The sequence below is a fragment of the Chinchilla lanigera genome, unplaced genomic scaffold (assembly GCF_000276665.1).
Source record: "Chinchilla lanigera isolate Chin_1 unplaced genomic scaffold, ChiLan1.0 scaffold00001, whole genome shotgun sequence".
Lineage (NCBI taxonomy): Eukaryota > Metazoa > Chordata > Mammalia > Rodentia > Chinchillidae > Chinchilla > Chinchilla lanigera.
Genome location: NW_004955402.1, coordinates 57,759,894 through 57,780,342, shown reverse-complemented (window position 1 = coordinate 57,780,342; position 20,449 = coordinate 57,759,894). Strand labels below are relative to the sequence as shown.

The 20,449-nt window shown below is 36.3% G+C and overlaps 1 protein-coding gene across 2 annotated transcripts in view; it reads right to left on the bottom strand.

The window, feature by feature from the left end:
- LOC102012712 (chromosome unknown open reading frame, human C18orf63) overlaps positions 1 to 20,449 on the bottom strand; it is a 51,630-nt gene that overhangs the window by 24,913 nt on the left and 6,268 nt on the right. For both annotated transcript variants that reach the window (XM_005373078.1, XM_013502881.1), the window contains exons 4-10: positions 18,790 to 18,846; positions 13,245 to 13,356; positions 12,211 to 12,252; positions 10,923 to 10,999; positions 7,192 to 7,301; positions 478 to 574; positions 285 to 370 (exon numbers count right to left, since the gene is read on the bottom strand). In XM_005373078.1, the coding sequence (XP_005373135.1) occupies positions 285 to 370; positions 478 to 574; positions 7,192 to 7,301; positions 10,923 to 10,999; positions 12,211 to 12,252; positions 13,245 to 13,356; positions 18,790 to 18,846 (581 nt within the window). The remainder of the gene's footprint in view (positions 1 to 284; positions 371 to 477; positions 575 to 7,191; positions 7,302 to 10,922; positions 11,000 to 12,210; positions 12,253 to 13,244; positions 13,357 to 18,789; positions 18,847 to 20,449) is intronic.

Here is a 20,449-nt window from a genome sequence, read left to right as displayed (position 1 = left end):
CATAAAAACAAGATATTGTACACATTGAGTACCATTTGAGTTTTTGATATGTGTATACATTATGTAATGTTTAAATCAGTTAAAGCATATCGGGGGCTGGGGATTTAGCTCAGCGGCAAAGCGCCTGCCTGGCAAGCGCAAGGTCGTGAGTTCGGTTCCCGGTACCGGAGAAAAACCAAAAAAAAAGAAAAAAAAAAAAAATACGACATCATGGAGCCAGAGCAAGACCAGATAATCAGGTGCGCAGAGGGCGTCTTTTACACCTACTACTGCAAAAAGGATACGTGAAAGTCCTTTCTCCAATCATTTTGAAGTAGACGCTGCAGTATATTTTAATATTTCTACCATCTTCTGGAAGTTTATAGCCATACTATAAATTAAGCACAAAATTTAAATCAATTTAGAGAAAGCTAAGCAGTGAAATTACAAGAAACAAAATCAAATAACTTCTAATGTAGTATATATTTCTGTTCCTACCAAGTCATCCCAGTGCATCTGGAAATCTTTGAATGAGTGAAATGGACAGTCAGCGGGTGAGGCATGAAGAATATTTATTATTTGTCCCATTTTCATACTATGAAAAATGAAAGTTTGTAAAATATTAAGGGTCAATGCTTAAATACAGTTTGATAAGTTAACTATCTGATTTAGAAAGTATTCAAAAAGACCTAGCAACCATCTCACTGTATATAAATGAATCATTTGCTCTTAGTTCCAAATAAACACTGTATTGACTCTTTTGCCCTAATTAACAAATAAGTTACATATATTTACCTTCCATAAGATGTTTTGAAATACACATACACTGTGGGATAGCTAGATCAAGCTAATTAACATATGTACTACCTCATATATGTACAATTTGTGGTGAGAATACTTAAAATCTGTGACTTTCAAGAATAAAATATAATGTTATTATCTATAATTACCACGTTGTACAATAGATTTCTTCAATTTATTCTTCCTAATTTTTTTTTTTCTTGTCTTTTTGAGACAGGGTCTCGCTATGCAGTTCAGGCTGACCTTGAGCTCACTTTGTAGCCTAGGCTGGTCTCTAACTCGCAACAATCCTCCTGCCTCAGCCTCTCTAGTGCTGGGATTACAGGCCTGCGCCACCACGCCCAGCCTTTCCTTTCTAATTAAAATTCTGTATCCATTGGCCAACACTCCCTACTCTACCTTCTCACCCCTATCCAAGCCTTTGATAATTAGTAGTCTACTCTATTTTTATGAGATTAATTTTTTAGATTCCTTGTATGAGATCAGATTGTCTTTGTCTTTCTACCTGGGCTTATTTCCTTTAATATACTACCTTCCAGGCTCATCTATGTTGTCGCAAAATGACAGGATTTCTGTCTGTGTTAAGGCTGAATTGTATCCTGTTGTCTATATGTACCAGATTTTCTTAATCTGCTTCACAATTGATGAACAACTGAGATATGTTGTATCCACATCTCCCATACTGTGAATAATACCACAATGGATATGGGAAGGCAGATAGCTTTCTGACACATTAATTTCATTTCCTTTGGAACCCAGTAATGGATTCCTGCATCATATGGTAGTTCTATTTTTAAATTCTTGAGGACCCTCCATACTGTTTTCCAAAATGGCCAGAGTACTGTTCAACCAAAGTGTGCCAGAGTTCTTTCCTCCATATCCTGACATTTATTTTTTGCCTTTTTGATAATAGCTATTCTAACAGAATGAGGTGATATCCCATTGTGATTTTAACTTGCATTTTCCAAATGATTAGTGATAGTGAACATTTTTTATATGTTTATTGGTGATTTGTATGTTTTCTGTCAAATGTCTTGAGTTCTTCGTCCATTTGAAAACCAGATTATGTGCTTGCTTGCTTTCTCTTCTCTCTCTCTCTCTCCCTCTCTCCCACCTGTCTCTCTCTGACAGCTTTATTGGAAATAAGAACTGCATTTCCAGAAGGGGTTCCAAGGGAGTGGCCACTGAGGCTCTTTGTCATGGGCAGTAATTTATAAAGCAAAACCACAATATGGGTACAAGGTGGGCCAGACTACAATCCACCTACATGGACTGTAATAAGTATAGTTGCTTAGCTAATATTGATCTAATAAGGAAATAAAGCATGAAGCAAGGGTATGTGGAAAGAACAAAGGCATTCTTGGAAAGGGAGGGGAGTATGGGTTCAGACATTCTAGACCCATTTATGTGTCTGATGCCTATTGGATCCCACTGGACCAGGTGGTGCTAGTTACAGTATAACCTCAAGTTGCTGTTCCTCTCTAGGGAGGCCTGCAGGCTTGGCTATTGTATCTCCATCCTGAGGACTGGCTCACTTTTCAAGCCAAAATTCTGATGTCTTTATTTATTTATTTTTTCCTTTGTGCCTAATATACAGTTAGAGAGGGACTGGGCCTCCCTCAATAGCCCAATCTCTCCCTGACTGTATATTAATTCCTAATATAGCTGTCTATAATATTGGAAGGTGCTGAGGACTTTTACAAGGTGGGTCCTTGTAGTAAGTCCATATGTCATTATGGGTTTGTCCTTGAAAAGCCTGGTGGGACCCTGTCAGTCATATCTCTGCTTTCTGGTTTAAGATATGACACATGCTCTGACATACACTCCTGCCATTGCCACCCCCCACTTTCACAGATGCCATACTAATACCCACCCTAATTTTGGATTTTGAATTTCCAAAAGTGTGAGCTAAATAATCATAAGTCTTTTCTCCGTAAGTCACCTGTCTCAGGCATTTCATTGTAGTCATGCAAAGCTGACTAATAACAGCATCTTTGCATTCAATATATGAAGATCAGTCAATTGAATACACCACACTAACAAATGGGAGGAAAAATGACACAATCATTTCAACTTATGTAGAAAAAAAACTTGACAAAATTCAATCCCCTTTCATTATTTAAAAAACCAGTCAACTAAGAACAGAAAAAGACTACCTCAACGTGATAATGACATACAGGGGAAATTGCACCTCTAACATAATGGTAAAAGACTTAAAGCTTTTCTTCTAAGATCAAGAAGATGAAAATACCCACTTCTAGCATTTGCATTCAATATAGTCCTGGAAGTTCTGGCCAGGGTAAATAGGTAAGGAAAAATAAATAAATAAAAAACATCCAAATTGGAAAGGAAAAAGTTAAAGTATCTCTGTTCACAAATGATATCTTATATGTACAAAATTCTAAAAATTCCACAAAAATCTGTTAGAACAAAAAAATAAATTCAGCCAGGCATGGTTGTGCACATCTGTAATCCATGAGTTCTAGGCCAGGATGGATTCTACAGTGAATTCAAGGCCAGTTGAACTACATAATGAGACCTTGTCTCAAAAAACAAAACAAAACACACCTAAAAAACCAAACTTGTACAATGAGGGCTGGGGACATAGCTCAGCAGCACAAGTGCCTACCTACCAAGCCCAAGGCCCTGGATTTGATTCCTGATACCAAAGAAAAGAAAATATTTGCAATCATATATCTGGTAAGGGGTTAATACTTAGGAAACATGAAGAACTCCTAGAACTTGACAACAACAAAAGATATCCTGTTTTAAAAAGGACAATAGTGGGCTGGGGATATAGCTCAGTGGTATAAGCACCTGCCTGGCGAGCGCAAGGTCGTGAGTTTGATCCCCGATACCACAAAAAAAATAAATAAATAAATAAAAAGGACAATAGCAGCTGCAGCTAATATTACTGGGTAGTCTCCTAAACAACAACAAAAATGGTGACAAAGTTTATTTGAAAAAGTAAAAGTGAACAGTCAGGGAGAAACCGACTCTGCAGAGTGAGCTTGAGTCAAGAGGAAAAAGCAAGATAAAAGTACACCCTGGAGGACACAGAGAAGGCTATCAGGAAAGCCAAGATAGCTGGGTTATTTGGGTTTTTGCTACTGAGGTAAGTTCCTTATATATTTTGGATACTAACTCTGTTATGGGTTGAATGTCCCCTCCTAAACTCATGTTGAAATTTAATTACTATTGTAACAGTTTTAAAAAGGACTTTAAAAGGGTTCTCATGAATGGATTAATACTATTATCTCAGAATGGGTTGCTTAAAAGAGAGTGAATCTGGCTCACTTTTATGTGTATGTTTCTCATTCTCTTCCCATTATACCACTGAATGATCCAGCAAGAATTCTCTCATTGGGCACTAAATATCCTGCTCCTTTTGTTACCAGGTTTTAGGGTGCTGGCATCTCCTTCTGCAGTGGTTTCCAGGCTATTTCCATCTCAAAGAATTGAATGAAAAAAGCAAAAACAGTGGCAAAGTTTAACATTTGAAAAATTAAAAGTGAAGGCTAAGGTGCCAAGTGTGGTGGCACACACCTGTAATCCTAGCACTCAGAAGCCTGAGGTACTGCCATAAGGTCTAGGCCAGCCTGGGCTACATAATGAGTTCAAGCCCAGCCTGAAATGCATAATGAGACCCTGTCTCAAAAAAAGAAAAAAGAAGTGAAGGGAAAGGGAGAAACTGGCTTTGCAGAGTGAACTTGGGCCAAGTAAAAGACAGGAAAAGATAAAAATAAAAATAAATGTACACCCTAGAGAATATGGGGTAGGCTAAAGTGAGATGGCATGTTACTGAGCTTTCAATGGCATCCCATTTTTTTATTCATTCTACACATCGTGGGCCCTCATGAGAAGTCCACATATGGGGTCCTGAAAATTATTTAGTGCATCTGTCCCAGGATCTGATCACGCCCCACTTCCCTTAGTCACTTCTGACAATCTCCTGCTTTCCTGCCTCATTTTGATCTTGTAATTTCAAGACTCCAGACTTGTGAGAAATAAATTTTTGTTACAAATTACCTAATTTTCGGTATTATATTAAAGCAAAAGGAGATTAAGACAAACCCTTATCAGATTAATGGTTTACAAATATTTTCTCCTGCTCATAGATTGTTTCTTTTTTAATTGTCCTTTGCTATGTAGAAGCTCTTTAGTTTGATATAGTGTTATTCATTTATTTTTACTTGATATTTTAACTTTTAGGATCATACCACCCAGACCAATGTCATAATGCTTTTTTCCAGTACATTTTGCTCCAGTAGTTCAACAATTTCAGGTCTTAATTTCAATCTTGAATCCATCCTGTGTTAATTTTTGTACATGGTATGAGATAAGCACTTAATTTCATTCTTCTGTATATGGATATACAATTTTCCCAACATCATTTATTGAAAAGATCATCCTCCTTTTTCCATCACATGTTTCTAGCAACTTTGTTGAAAATCAGTTACTCATCAAAGTGTGAATTGATTCCTGAGTTCTCTATTCTGTTCCATTGGTCTATGTGTCTACATTAATGTCAGTACCATACTCTTTCCATTACTATAGTTTTATAACATACTTTGCAGTCAGAGAATGTCATGCTTCTAGCTTTATTCTTTCCTCAAGACTACTTTGGCTATTTGGGATCTGGTTTTATGGTTTTAAACAAATTTAATGGTTTTAAACAAATTTTTTTTACACTTCTCCCCCTATTTCTGTGAATAATATGGACATATTTATGGGGCTTGCATGAATCTGTGATTGCTATGGGTAGTATGAACATTTTAACAATTAGAATTTTTTCAAAAGGGTACTGGGTTATCTCTCCAATTATCTGTATCTTTAATTTCTTTCATCAGTGTTTTATACTTCTCAGTGTATAGATCTTTTACTTTCTTGGTTAAACCTATTCTTAAAGATTTTTTTCAGTTTATTTTTATTTTTATTTTTTAAAAATAAAGGCAGACAATTTATTTGAAGGGTGGGAAAGGGGGAACAGGGAGAGACAGAGAAAGGGAGGGAGGGAGACAGAGAGAGAAAGAGAGGGAGGGGAGAGAGAGAGACAGACAGACGGACATGGCAGACAGCTACCCTGGATGAGAAGGGAGCATTCAAAAAAGAAATACTCCAATTTTTTTTTATTAGCACATGTTCACAGTGCATAATGATTACATTCCTTTTGGGGAGTTGGTATATGTATAGAATACATCTGATTTTATTTTTTCATCCCCTTTTATTACTCAGGATTTTTTTTTCTTTTGGCAGCTACTGTGAATGGGGTTGTTTTCCTGATTTATTTTCAGACAGTTGTTAGGATACAGAAGTACTACTGATTTTTGTATTTTTGGTGGAGTGTTTAGGATGTTGTAGATATAAACAATCAAATCATCAGCAAACATGGACAATTTAACTCCTTTCTCTCAATTTGGATTTTCTCTATTGTTTGGTTTTGTTTTTTTGTTTTTTTGAGACAGGGTCTCACTATGTAGTTCAGACTGGCCTCAAACTCATGGCAGTTCTCCTGAGCACTAGGATTACAGGTGAGGGCTGGGACTACAGGCATACACCACCATGCCCACCAATCTAGGTTCCTTTCATTTCTTTCTCTTGCCTAATTGCAGACAAGGACTTTCAGTACTGTGACAAATACAAGTGATGAAAGTGAGCATTCTTGTCTTGTTCCTGATTTTTAGAGGAAAAGCTTTCAACTTTTCACTGTTGAGAATGAAGTTAGCTATGAACTTGTCATATATAGCCTTTATTTATATTAAATCTTAACAAGTGCAATTACTAGGAAAACCAAATTGAGTTGAGGCAAACAATGTGTCAATTATAAATATAAATATAAAATAATGACTAACAAAAGATGGTCACATTAAAGTTTGTCTAGTAATTATCAGACTTTAAGGAAAAGTCTATTAAGAATTGAAGAAATCACATCAGTTTCTTAACTATTATTCTCTGCTTCAGTGTTTAACTATGTGTATGTTACTAGTTAATTAAAGTTAATTTTCCTGAGCAAGTTATAATTTTATCTCAATAGTTATATTCTTTGAAGAGAATATAAATAAAACTCAGCTCATATAAAATTATAATGGATCATTATTAGGTACAAATTTATAAAGCTTTCATTTCATAATTATAACAGTTATAATGAGAAATCTAGAAATTTTACTATTGTTTGAAAGTAAAACTAATAAAAAATGTAAATGTATAATAAAATTATCTTAGTAATAAAGGAAATGTATAGCTTCTGGAATTATGATAATATTATTCCAATATGTTTTTAAACTTATAATTTGATTTTTAAAATTAATCAAAATGATCTATACTTATGCATATATCAATGTTAAGGAAGCAAAGTAAGAAAAAACTCCTATACTTTGAACTCATAGTAGACATTACAAACTTAAATCTTACCTTGGCAAAATGTAGCACCAGTTGCTCAAAATAGAATGTCTTTCAATGACAGCAGTCTTATTAGTATGAAAATTCTCTATAGTACTCTCAGAAATATCAAATTCTTTTAGCTTTAATTGAAATAAGATTTTAAAATGTAAGTCATCAAAGAGTTTGTCAAAGAAAAAGAGATATTAAAATACTTATCTTTACATGCATAGAGTTGTATTTTTAAAGATTTAAGTTTTACCGAATTACATATAAATATTACATATATACATGCATATATGTATGTCATGATTAATATTTCTCTTTTGGAGGGGTCATTTTGAGACAGGATCTCACTATGCAGTTCAGGCCGGCCTTGAGCTCACTTTGTAGCCCAGGCTGGCCTTGAACTTGCAATGATCCTCCTGCCTCAGCCTCCCGAGTGCTGGGATTACAGCCGTGCACCACCATGCCTGGCTTATGATCAGTGTTTCAGCACACTATGTTTGTCCTTTCTATACAGTTTGAAGTATTTCATGCTTTTCTTTTAGCTGAGTCTTTTTTGCGGGGGTTACTGGGAGTCAAACTCAGGACCTTGTGCTTGCCAGGCAGGTACTTGTTTCCTTTTTATTCTCCAAACCAAAATTCCTATTTTGTACCTAATGCCAATCAGTTTTCCGTTTTTTGTTATGTTAATTTATAAGAAGTTAAATCACTTCTCAAAGGTTTTTTTGTTTTGTTTTGGTTTTGGTTTTTTCTTTTTTGCTTTTTTGAGACAGGGTCTTCCTATGCAGTTCAGGCTAGTGTTGCACTCACTTTGTAGCCCAGGCTGGCCTCAAACTCACAACAATTCTCCTGCCTCAGCCTCCCGAGTGCTGGGATAACACGTGTGCGCCACCACACCTGGCAGGTTTTTATATTTTATAGAACAGCTTCTTTTTTTACTGGTATATGTTTGCAATACAGAATATTTACATTAATTTTGGGGAATTATTACATGTATGTCTTGATAATGTTTTTTTTGAAACAGGGGCTCACTCAGGCAGACCTTGAACTCACCACATAAGCCAGGTTAGCCCTGAACTCATGGCAGTCCTCTTGCCTCAGCTTCCAGAGTGCTGGGATTATAGGTGTGTACCACCACACCTGGTTTATTTTGATGAATTTTGATTCCCCTTTTCCCCAAACTTTTCCTTCTTCTGATCTCCTTCCCCATCTCTAAAAAAGTCTACCTTTACTTTACTCTTTATTTATATTTTGGGTTTCTTAGAGAAATCACACAAAATTTAACTTTCTGTGTGAATTTCTTCAATTAATATTCTTTTGTTATTTTAAAGAGAATAAAAAAAAGATACAGAATTTAAAAACAAGATGATGGGAAATTAATAATGACTGTTAGATTGCATATTGTTATCTTTAAAGTTGCTGTTCAGATTACCAGATATAAGCATGCAAAATTGATCAATTAAGCATTAACTGTTCCTTTCAATAAACCAAGAGAAATTAGTACAATTATCTTAGCTATCTTATGTACATATATTTTTTTTCCTTCCTTCTTTCTTTCTTTTCTCCTTTCCCTCATTCTAGCTGTTCTTTCCTTTTGAGCAGTTTCTTTCCCTTTCACAATATCTACTGTACCTTTTGGATCTTACTCTTTCAGTTTCTTACGTTAGGGAAACAATATGATGTTTACACACATGGGTCTAATTTATTTCACTTATGAGTATGGTCTCTAGTTGCATCCATTTACCTATAAAAGCCTCGAGTTTATCTTTCTTTATAGCTGAATAATACTCCACTAATATTCTTATCTTACTTCCACTCCATTTTCCTACCTTCATCCAGCTTTAATCCCTAATAAAATTCTTTTGTGTGTATATATGCCACATTTTCTTTATCCATTCATCCACTGATTGTTATTTAGTCTGTTTTTAGAGCTTCACCATTGTGAATTGCACTTCCATAAACATGGGTATGCAAGTATCACTATAGTATAATGTCTTTAACTCCTTTGGGAATATACTGAGAAGTATAGATGTATCAAATGGAATTTCCATTTTTAGTTTCTTCAGAAATCACAATACTAATTCCCATAGTAGTTGTCCTAGTTTACCCTCCTACCATCAGTGTAAAAGGGCTCCTTTTTTCCCACATCCTCACCAGCATTTGTTGGTTTTTGTGAAGAATAGCTTCTTAAATTTTAGACTCTGTATTTTTAAGTGAACATAAGGAAGTTTACTTCTACCTGATCTTTTAGAGGGAAGATGACAGCACTAATGCTCAATTTACCTTTTATATTCCCTTTCTGACTCTTAGAATTCTGTTCTCCTACTTGGGCATGGTGGCACATGCCTGTAATTCCAGCATTCTGGACGCTGAGGCAGGAGGATGGCTGCAAGTTTGAGGCCAGCCTGGACTACACAGAGAGACACTGCCTCAAAAAAAACCAACCAAACAAACAAAAAAGATTTCTCTTTTCCTATTCCTCAAGTTTCCTATCTATGTGGTATTTCAGCTTATACATGCCAATAAGAATTTGCTACTCACATACAGTTCTCTCACTGTGCAGTCTCCTGGGATACATTTTCTAATAGATATGAGAGGCCTCAAGTGCGGTATTAATGGGCAAAAGGACACTATATTAAAATTAGAAAGAATGGCCACAATTCTTCATCCCTTTTAATGCTTTAGCATCTTCTGGGAAACAATATTCTATTTGTCTCTTTACTGGGGCTTGCACAGGAACTCCACTTTTTACTGCTTGCAAAATTCATTAGAATTTCAATGATATACTTGCTTAAAACATTGGCCACACTCTGACTTGACTGTTATCGGCCAGTCTTACAGGTCTAAATCAAAGCTCATCTCCTCTACAACCAGTGGCTGACCCTTCTCAGAGTTTCTAAGACCCTTCCTAATGCTACAGAGACAGAAACAGAGGGAGAAATATGAGAGTATACAAGATCACTCAGATGAGATAAGGATATATAGCGTCCTGTATATATGAAGTAAATCTTCTGCTATAATGTATTATGCTTAAGGGATCAGTTGCTGCCATGTTGGGTGGTGTATGTCCAGTACTCAGGAGGCTGAATCAGGGGGTTTGTCAGAAGTATGAGGCCAGGAATGACACTATCACTTCCTCACTGTGATAAACCAAACTGCCTATAGACATTGGCAAGTGATTCATAGGAAGCAAAATCATTCTTTCCCCCTTCTATCTCCTTCTGTTGGAAACTACTGGTATAAAGGGGAAAAAAGATATTTAATGTGTGACTACTAATGTGTAAGGAAGACTCTACACCAGGTATCACGGGAAAAAGTAAAATAGAAGATATAACTTTCCACAAATGAGATAGAAAGTACTATGTACAAAGAGAAAAAAATGCTATCAAAAAGGGTCGGGGGTGAACATTACACTCAGTGGGAGTTGAAACTGTGCTTTTAACATTTAGAGATAAAAGAAGAGGCAAGAAGTAGGTGCTGAGACAGGGTAAGGCTATAGAATTTTGGAGACCACAAAGAGGTTTTTGGATAAGGAATAATATGGTAAGACCTGTGTTAAAAGAATAGACTATCTTCTTTTGAGAAGCTTTAGAACAATATACATAAATATATCAAGAATTTAGTGGTACGACCTTCAATAACAAAAATCTTCCTAACATTCTGTGTTGAAAATGAAAATCTAATAGCATATTAGTAATAAAAATATGCATTAAGCATGTAGTGAATACAGTAAATTATGGAAATCAAGTATGTGGTACCTCAGGTGGTGGCAGTCTGACAGTGCAAACTTCTATACTCAGACAAACTTGAGTTTCTGTTACATTGATGTCTAACACTGAAAAAAAAAAATTAACATTAACTGTCTAGAATTACTACTATATCAAGCCAAATAATTTAGTAAAAACTATTTTACTAAAGTTAGAAACTAAGTGAAGAATATTTTACAAAGTAAAATTTAAATGATTATATAATATTTGACAGTCTACAGATATCTAAAAGACAAAGGTATGAAACAAAATGGACATGTGTGAGGGAAATCACAAGACAGAGTTATAATAAAAAAATAAGACTGTACAGTTCAGAAAATCTAACAAATACCTTGTATCAGTCTGATATCCATTATATATTAGAAATAGATAATGTCCTCTTTTAAAGTTAGGAGAGGTCTCACAGTAGGCCTCTGACTTGAATAGTTTTTTGTTGTTTTGCTTCTTTTTTTGTCTTTTTGAGACAAGGTTTCACTATGTAGTTCAGGCTAGTCTGCTTTGTAGCACAGGCTGGTCTTGAACTCACAGTGATCCTCCTGCCTTAGACTCTGGAGTGCTGGGATTACAGGTGTGCACCATCACGCCCAGCTTTTGAACAGTCTTTTACTAGCAAATTTCCTCAAATATATTGGCAGATAATTGTAGGTCTCCTTACTTTTTCATAAATATTTCTGACAAGTCAGGATAATAGTGGCTTTGGAAAGGACTCCTATCTGAGGAAAGTTGTAGTGTTTTAAATATGAAATGTTCCCCCAAAGACTCCTCTATTGCGAGTTTGATCTCCAACACAGTAATGTTCAGAGGTGGGGCCTAGAGTGGTGACTGGATCACAAGGGCACTAACCTCGTCAGGGAGTAACCCACGGATGAGTTCCAAGGGGCTAATAAGGGGTGAGGCCCACTTGAAGGAAGTGTGCATCACATGTCTCTGAAAATATGTTCTTTTTTTTTTTTTTTTGGTTTTTCTTCAGTACCGGGAACCAAACTCATGACCTTGCGCTTGCCAGGCAGGCGCTTTTGCCGCTGAGCTAAATCCCCAGCCCTGAAAATATGTTCTTGTACTCAACTCCTTCCTCTTCCTTGGGCTCTTTCCCTGTCACTCTGCTTCCTGGCTGCCATAAGGTAAACCACTATTATCTACAACAGGATTCCCATTTGTCTCCTACTTCAGTATAACATAATCATCAAGATTGTAACAACCCAATGATCTATAACATCATTTTTAAACAACTGTTAATTATATTAACATCTTATCTATTGACTTTTATACTTTTACTTACCAACAGCACTTTGCTTTCCCATCTGAGAAAGAAAATCTTTTCCTTAAAAAGAGTATAAAATTGCAAAGTTTAACTCAAATAATTATGCTTAATGAATATAACTTTTGATAAGAAATTATCAAAGCAAAGGAAAAATAAAATAAACTTATATAAAGGAGTATCTTATGACTAAGAAAAAATATAGTAAGTGAAATAATATCTCTTCAACTAAAAGGATAAAAATATCTAATTCTTTCCTCACAAATTTATCTCCTGTTATGAAATAACTAGAAAACTATCAGATTTCAACAAAAATTCAGGATGGCCTTTGATTCCAGCAATATTCACACAATGTGTGTTCTTTTTATCATAATATTTCATAATAGGTTTATCTTTAAGGATCAAATATTATACAATAAAAAGGTTTCTTTAGCCAGGCATAGCGAGGTGTGCCTGTAATGCCAAATGCCAGTGTACTGGAAGGCTGAGGCAAAAGGATTACAAATTGGAGCTCAATCTGAGCAATTTAGCAAGACCCTGCCTCATAAAAATATAAAAATAATAAAATAAATAGGGCTAGAGGGCCAGGAATATAGCTCAGCAGCACAAGCATCTGCCTAACAAGTGCAAGGTCCTGAGTTTGATTCCCAATGTCCAAAAAAACATGGTTGGGGATGTAGCTCAGTGCAAAGGCCCTGGGTTCAATCTCCAGTACTGAGAAAATTTAAAAGAATAAAAGGGGGGCTGGGGATATAGCTCAGTGGCATAAGTGCCAGCCTGGCAAGCGCAAGGTCATGAGTTCAATCCCCTGTACCGCAAAAAAAAAAAGAAAAAAAAAAAAAAGAATAAAAGGGGATTTTCTTAAACATCAGCAGGCATATATATGCAATCCCAAAGTAAGGAGATGATATATATGTTGCAGACTTGCTTAGGAACATTTAGTTGCGGTTGTTCTAAGAATGATTCCCTAAAAATGAGATGCCTTAAAAACAGGTGTACATAATAGAAGTAATCTACCATAAAAAAAGTCCCAGTGATGATAGAGGTAAAGTTACCTTGTACTAAGAGATGGCCAACTCGATTCCAGGCTGGAGCAAGTCTAGCCATGAGTGAATATGAAATGCAGTTCTGAAGAATTACAGGAATTACTTTTTGTGGAGCCTCCACCTAAAAATATTAAAGAGCAAAATATAGGCAAACTTAGAGCAACCTCCCTATTGTCTTACAGGAAAAATTTGCATGTTTCGATCATCACCAACCAATAAACTGGGCTCTTGTGGATGGAAATTATAATTTTTTTTTTTAGTTAAGCCTATCTGTTTCTAAAATCAAAGTGTTAAGAAATATCTGAAATCATCACTACTGTTGCTGTATAGGAAAATTCACCTGCTTATACTGGCCCAGTAAGCCTCAACCTCAAAAGCACTTGTGCTGAGAATCCACAACTCTGGATTCTGTTCCACACAGAGGAACCTAGGCCAGAGTGACCTTGTCACATTTCTCATTATTTTCACTCTAGTTCAGTATCAGAAATAGTTAAATACTTGCATGGGTATACACGTGAAGAATATCTCTATTCATAGAGTTAATAATAAAAATCAGGATTGTCACTTCTGACTAATCAGTAATAGAAATCAGATTTATCCTTCACCTTGAAATGGCAACAAAATGGGGCAAGCTATATGAAACAATGGCTCATACTGGACATCAGGCAACAAAGATGAAAGCTGCCTAACAAGTGGGAAACCAAGATGTTCACTGTAACTTCCCAGCTCATTGACTAAAGAGGGCTTTCAGGCTGTAGCCAGGGAGAGGGAATCCAGACAAACCCTCACAGTCTCTTCAACTAAGGAGACAGAGCTAGATTCCAAAGAGGTCAAAAAAGCTAGTTTTCAAGCCCGGAATGGTGGCACATGTCTGTAATTCCGGCACTCAGAAGGCTGAGGCAGGAGGATCACTGCAAACTCAAGACCAGCCTGGGCAGCAAAGTGAGCTCAAGGACAACCTAAACAACATACATAGTGAGACCCTGTCTCAAAAAGACAAAAAAAAAAAAAAAAGCTAGTTTTCTAGTATCTGGGTGAATATGAATTAGAATGTGTCTGTGAAAAAACCACCCAAGGGTGGGACAAGAATCAAGGCTGTTTATTGTACAAACATCCTTGAAAATACCACCCGGAGGAAAAGGTTGTCCTTGCATCTATGAGAATGGTATGCAGAAAAAGTGGAAGAACTAGGGAAAACTGCCTCCCACTATTATTCACTCTTCATTTGGAGGTGGGGGTGAGATAGGATCTCCCTTTGTGGTTCAGGCTGGCTTCAAACTTGTGGCAATTCTCCTGCATCAGCCTTGAGTGGTGGGATTAAAGGCATGTGCCACCATGCCCAGCTCTACCCTTCATTTTTGTACCATTCTGACTTTGGGGAAATGTTTCCAGGATACATCTGACTAATCTATTAGCAGAATATGTTCAGCTTGTCTAATAGAGAATTTAATTAAGGCCATCAGCAAGAGGACTGCAAGTGGCAGAATGAAGCCAATCTACAATAACTTCAATTATGGCTCCTGGGCCCCACACCCAAGCAGCCCAATAAACCCTATAAACCACCAGTGTCTACTATAGAAAGCCAGGTGGCTTTCTCCTCAGTGTCCACACTGTTTTCTCCTTGGCCCAAAGAAGTACCCCAAATACAGCAGTACACATTAACACCAACTCATCCAGGACATACAAGGAGGAAGTTTGGGGCAATTCTATTATCCATCACCAGCTCTGCTGATGACCTGATGATGATGTCATTTATCTTGCAGCTAAAATCAGGAACAGATTCTGTACCGTTTTTTCTATTGGGTGATTTTCATACAAAAAAAGACTGCTCACAGGGTATGTATGAAGAATAAATCATTTATCCCTCTAGAAAACTACCCCAAAATATCAAACATGGTCTCACTGTGTTGTGATTTCTGCAACTCACTGATGGAACTATCATAGGAATCTAAGTTATATAGAATTTAATATACAGTCAGAGTGGGGTTGGCTCTCAAAGTACAAAAATAAAGACATCAGAATTGTAGCTGGAGGCACATTTGAAGGTCAAGCCTGAAGGTCAGGCCTCCATGCCTCCCTAAGGGGTAAACAGTAACTTGAGATTATATTGTCACTAGCATCACCTGGCCCAGTAAGTACAGATAGGCATCAGCTGCCCAGGTGGGTGACCAGAGCATCTGTACCCATCCCTTCCCTAAAATGCCTTTGTTCTTTCCAAGTACCCTGCTACATGATTCATTTTCTTATTGGATCAACATTAGCTAAGCAGCTACACTTATAATCCTATAGGTTGATTATAGTTAGAACCACATTGTACTCAGATTGTGACTTTGCTGTATAAATCACTCCTGACAAAGGGCCTCGATGGCAACCCACTTTCAGGAGCCCTCCTGTCTCTTAGGAGCTCTCTCTCAATAAACTTTTCCTACTCTTAAACTCCACTATCCCTTGGAATTCATTCTTTGATAATCAGGGGACACAAACTCAGCACATCTGACATCTAGCAGTTTGGGAGTTATATTTCTCTTATATCCAAACTTTAAGGGGAACCAGACAAATCTACAATTATAGGTAGATACTGCAATAAACTGTTCTCAATGAATTGACACAAAGAGAAATTGAGAATACAGTAGACTTAACATCAACAACCAATGTGGTCTTATTAACATTTATAGAAAACTTAACATAGTAACAGCAGAATGTACATACTTCTTGGAGAAGGAACATTTACTGAGATAAATTATATTCTGGACCATAAAAGAAATCTTGATAAATGTTTAAAAATTCAAATTATGTAAAATATATTATGTAATAAAAAATAAGAAATCAATAAAAGAAAGATCTCTGGAGAATCCTCAGATGATTGGATACTATGTAGCATACTTCTAAATAACTTCTATATCAAAGAAGAAATCAAACAAGGATTAAAAATAATTTCAAACTGAAGAAGACACCTACTTCAGAGGAAATAGCACTAAAAAATAACTCTACATTAGAAATAAAGCGGTTCTCAAATCAATGGCTTCAGCTTCTACCTTAAGAAACTAGAACCCTGCCTTGCACGTGCCTGGAAGGAGGGCCCCCTGACACGGGGAGCCATAGGTGGGGAGCGGAAGACCGGCTTGCTCCCTGCCTTGTAGGCGCCCGGAAGGAGGGGCCCAGGCACACGGGGAGCCACGGGCAGGGAACGCTGGTCTTCCAACCGGCTTGTTCCCTGCCTCGTAGGCACCCAGAAAGAGGGCCCCCGGTGCACGGGGAGCCTCGTTGCGGCGAGTGCTGTTGGGCGCCAGCCCTCAGGCCGGCCGCCACCACTCAATTGAGAACTACCATGACACAGAGAAACAATGACACAATTGGCCCACCATGCACCGGCTGCAGATGCCCACCCACAGACGTGTGTGAATTATTCAAACATGGAGAAACCCCTGGGAATACATGCCATACAATGGGTCACTCTTGCTCCTGCCATTGAGAACCAGCAAGGTCCAGAATCAGCGGAGGAGCAGCTGCTGAACAAGGACTTGGAGAACATGAGAATGCAGACTAAGCCTGAGGGGTCAGAGGTACTGTGGACTGGGGTCACAAGAGCTGCTCGGAAGCTGTAAACCAGGAGGACCTTGCACAATACATGCGGAGACTCCCTGGAAGCCATTCTTCCCCTGACAGTACAGGCTGTGGTAGAGCACTGGAGAAGTCTGCAACAGGATTCCTGCTGCCTGTGCTGACAGTTGGGGAGAGGACACTAACTGGTTGTGGGGTCCCAATGCAATGGGAGGCTGGAGAGAAAACGCTACAAAAAATGGCTTTTGCCCCAGATGGCTCACTTGATTTTTGACAACCCTTAGGCTGTAACTACTTGTTAGATCCTTCTTGCGTATCTGTCTTCCTGAGAAACCACTTTGAAGATACCACCATGTATTACAGCAGTCATTGATATTTTCCTACTAATCTAGCCATAACTCTGCAATGTTTGTATTGTTCCTATCCTATTTCATAAATGGATGCATGTCTATCATGTGTTTCCTACAACAACCATTGAGAAAAGTTAATGATTATTCAATAGGTCACTCATGTATAGCTCTATTTATTTTCTTTAGAAGCCACTTTGAAGATACCAAAGTATAGTACAACAACTATTGATAATCTCGTACCTCTTTAGTCTGTAACTCACTATTATTTGTCTATTTGTTTTCCTGAGAAACTAACTTGTATATAACAATATGTAAAATAATAACCATTGATAATTTCCTACCACTTTGTCTTTAATTTGGTAAGCCCCCCATTATTATGTTATCCTTCTTTTACTCTTTAAAATAAAAAAAATAGAAAAAAAAGAGCAAACTAAACTAAGCAGAAGAAATAAAAAAGACCAAAACAAAAATCAAATAAAATACAAAACAGTAAAACAACAAAGAAAAATGAATTAAACCAAAAGCTCATTCCTTGAGATGATCAGTTCAGTTGCAAAATCTCTAGCTAGACTGACAGATTAAAAAAAAGAAAAACAAGGTGGGGCAGGGGGGAGAAAAAACAAAAGAACATGCCACACATGTCCAGCACCAGGAATGACAGGTGATGCCACTTCAGAGTCTATGGCAAAGAAAAATAGGAGAATACCATAAGCAATCTTTAGGCGAATAAAATTTGGCAATCTAGGTGGATGATCATTCTCCTCAAAACAGATAATTTTTGAATAGTACCTACTGAATAAATTAGTACCTATTAAGAAAATTAAAACTGCAGCTAAGCTAAGGCCCAGATAGCTTCACTGATGAACTCTCCCAAACACTTATGGAAGAAATAAAATTCAACACAATCTCTTCTAAAAAATTTATAAAAGAAAAAAATTTTTTTTTCCACCAGAAGATTTTTAAGGGCTTAAATCAACTTCCAGATAATTCAAAGATTTCTTAAGGAAGTGCAGAATACTTCCAGGTATTGTGAAATCTCATCATCCTCCTGAAACTTGAAGGTAGCATCTCACTCTTGCGATAACTGAAAATCTCAGTTGAGCCCTAGCAGATCCAGGAGCAGGGCCAGCAACAATGGCTGGACTGGCTGCTAGAATAACAATACAAGCACTGCTGAGCTACCTGTAGAAGCACAAAGCGAGCTTTAGCCAACGCTCCAAACAAGTGCTTAACTTCACATATTCATTTTTTTCACAGCTGAGACCCAGAAGCTATCATGATGTAGACTATAATCTATGTTTTATTTCTCTATATATTGACTACCTAACTTTGAACAATAATTCCACCTCTCTGGGTTTATTTTTTTATCTGTAAAAATGGGGAAATTCATTTATTTAAAGATGGATATGAGAAGAGATTATGCCACATGAAGTTCCTATAAAAAAGTATCCAACAAAAACAAGCTTCTTCCTCTCTTACTTTACTAAATGTGCACAAAATAACCATTTGGAGAAAAATGTTGGGTTCTTTCACATGCATAACAACAACTTATGAGAAAGATACTCCAATTTTTGTTGGCTGAGAAAAGAAACTGAACACATAATCTATGTATCAACATCTAGAATCATTCTTTTAAAACTTACCTTAGCTTCATATTTTTCAATATAAGCATTAAGTATCCCAGCTTTAAAAAATGGTATCTATAAAAAAAATTCAGATTTAGATTTAACATCAATATATAAATAATGTAACACATACAGATTTTAAGCATAATAGAGCAGAAGGTACAAAATAATGCCATCATTCTAGCAGCACCTACACCTTCAATAATAGTGATTACTACCTTTCTGAGCTAGACTGTGGGAACAGTTTGAAAGCAAAAAAGCCTCTCTGGCAGTAGCATAATTCCAGAAGCCATATGAAGAAAAGGCCAATTAATCTTACATGTAAATATTTTAACAGCTCTCTTAATATACAATAAATGCTTAGACACGAAAATAAGGGAAATGAACTCACATGGATGACCAAGTTCAAAACACCTAAGTACTCCAATTTATTCAGGAAAGAAATACAAATTAAAAGGAAAAAAGAAAAATTAAAGAAAGATTATTATTATTATTATTATTATTTTGGTACAAGAAAGATGTTTTTAACCTACCAGATTGGCAAACACAAGTATCTAAAGCCTGCTAATCTAGTATTTGTGAGGATACAGAAAAATCAATTCCCTCACGATACGTGCTGAAATGTAATCCAGCACAAACTTTCCAGACAGCAGTTTAGCAGTATCTGTACTCTAAGATGTGCTGCAATGTCATTTATAAAAACTTAATCCTTATGAACTATAAACTACCAGACCAAAAAAAGTGATATAATTTCAGTGACAGTTTTTGAAGCACTGTTTGTACTGGAAAACAGTGAAAAACACAAACTGGAAACTCAGATGTGCATTAAAAATATTAAATAAATTACTGTACAACCATATAATGAAGTATTTCAGAGCCTTAAAATAGGGAGCATATATGTACTAATATGGAAAGACATCTAGGAGAGGCTGTTAAAGAGCTTGTAACAGGCAAGTTTCAAAGTAGTATGTATAATAATTGAGAATTTTTTTGAGACAGTATCTTACTATGTAATGCAGGCCAGCCTCAAACTCAGAGCAATCCTCCTGCCTTAGCCTCCCAAGTGCTAGAATTACAGGCATGCACCACAACCAGCAAGAATCCAAGTTTCTACTTCAATCATTTTTGTAAAAATTTTTACAGAATGTAATAGCTTTTTTAAAAAGCAAAACATATTAAAAAAATATGGCTACTTTTCTCTTATTCTTTCCAAGATTAGGATACCTGAATTTGCTAGAATTCTAAAACAATATCCTCCTTATTCCATAACAATTTTCAGGTAGAAAAAATACAGCTAAGAGATATTGGTCTATTTTTTCACCAACACTTTATCTATCTTAAAAACTATATTAAAGATAAGAAGATATGAACACTGCCAATTTCTAGAAGAACAATAAAAGAACTGACTTAATGTATTGTTAGTAAAGGTTAATTTTGATGGACTCTGAGCATTCAAAATCTCAGAAAAATAGTATTTTCAGAAAGATTTCTTTTGGCAAAAATCTCAGGATATAATTTTTATAAAGATTTTTGGCACTTACTTATCATTTCACTTATATCCAACATTAGGAAATATGTTTCTAATTTCACTAAGTATAAAAATTTTTAAATAAAATTTCTAATTAAAATAAACATTGACCTGAGTTCTTTAAAAAGAGTTGATTTATTGAAATGAAGC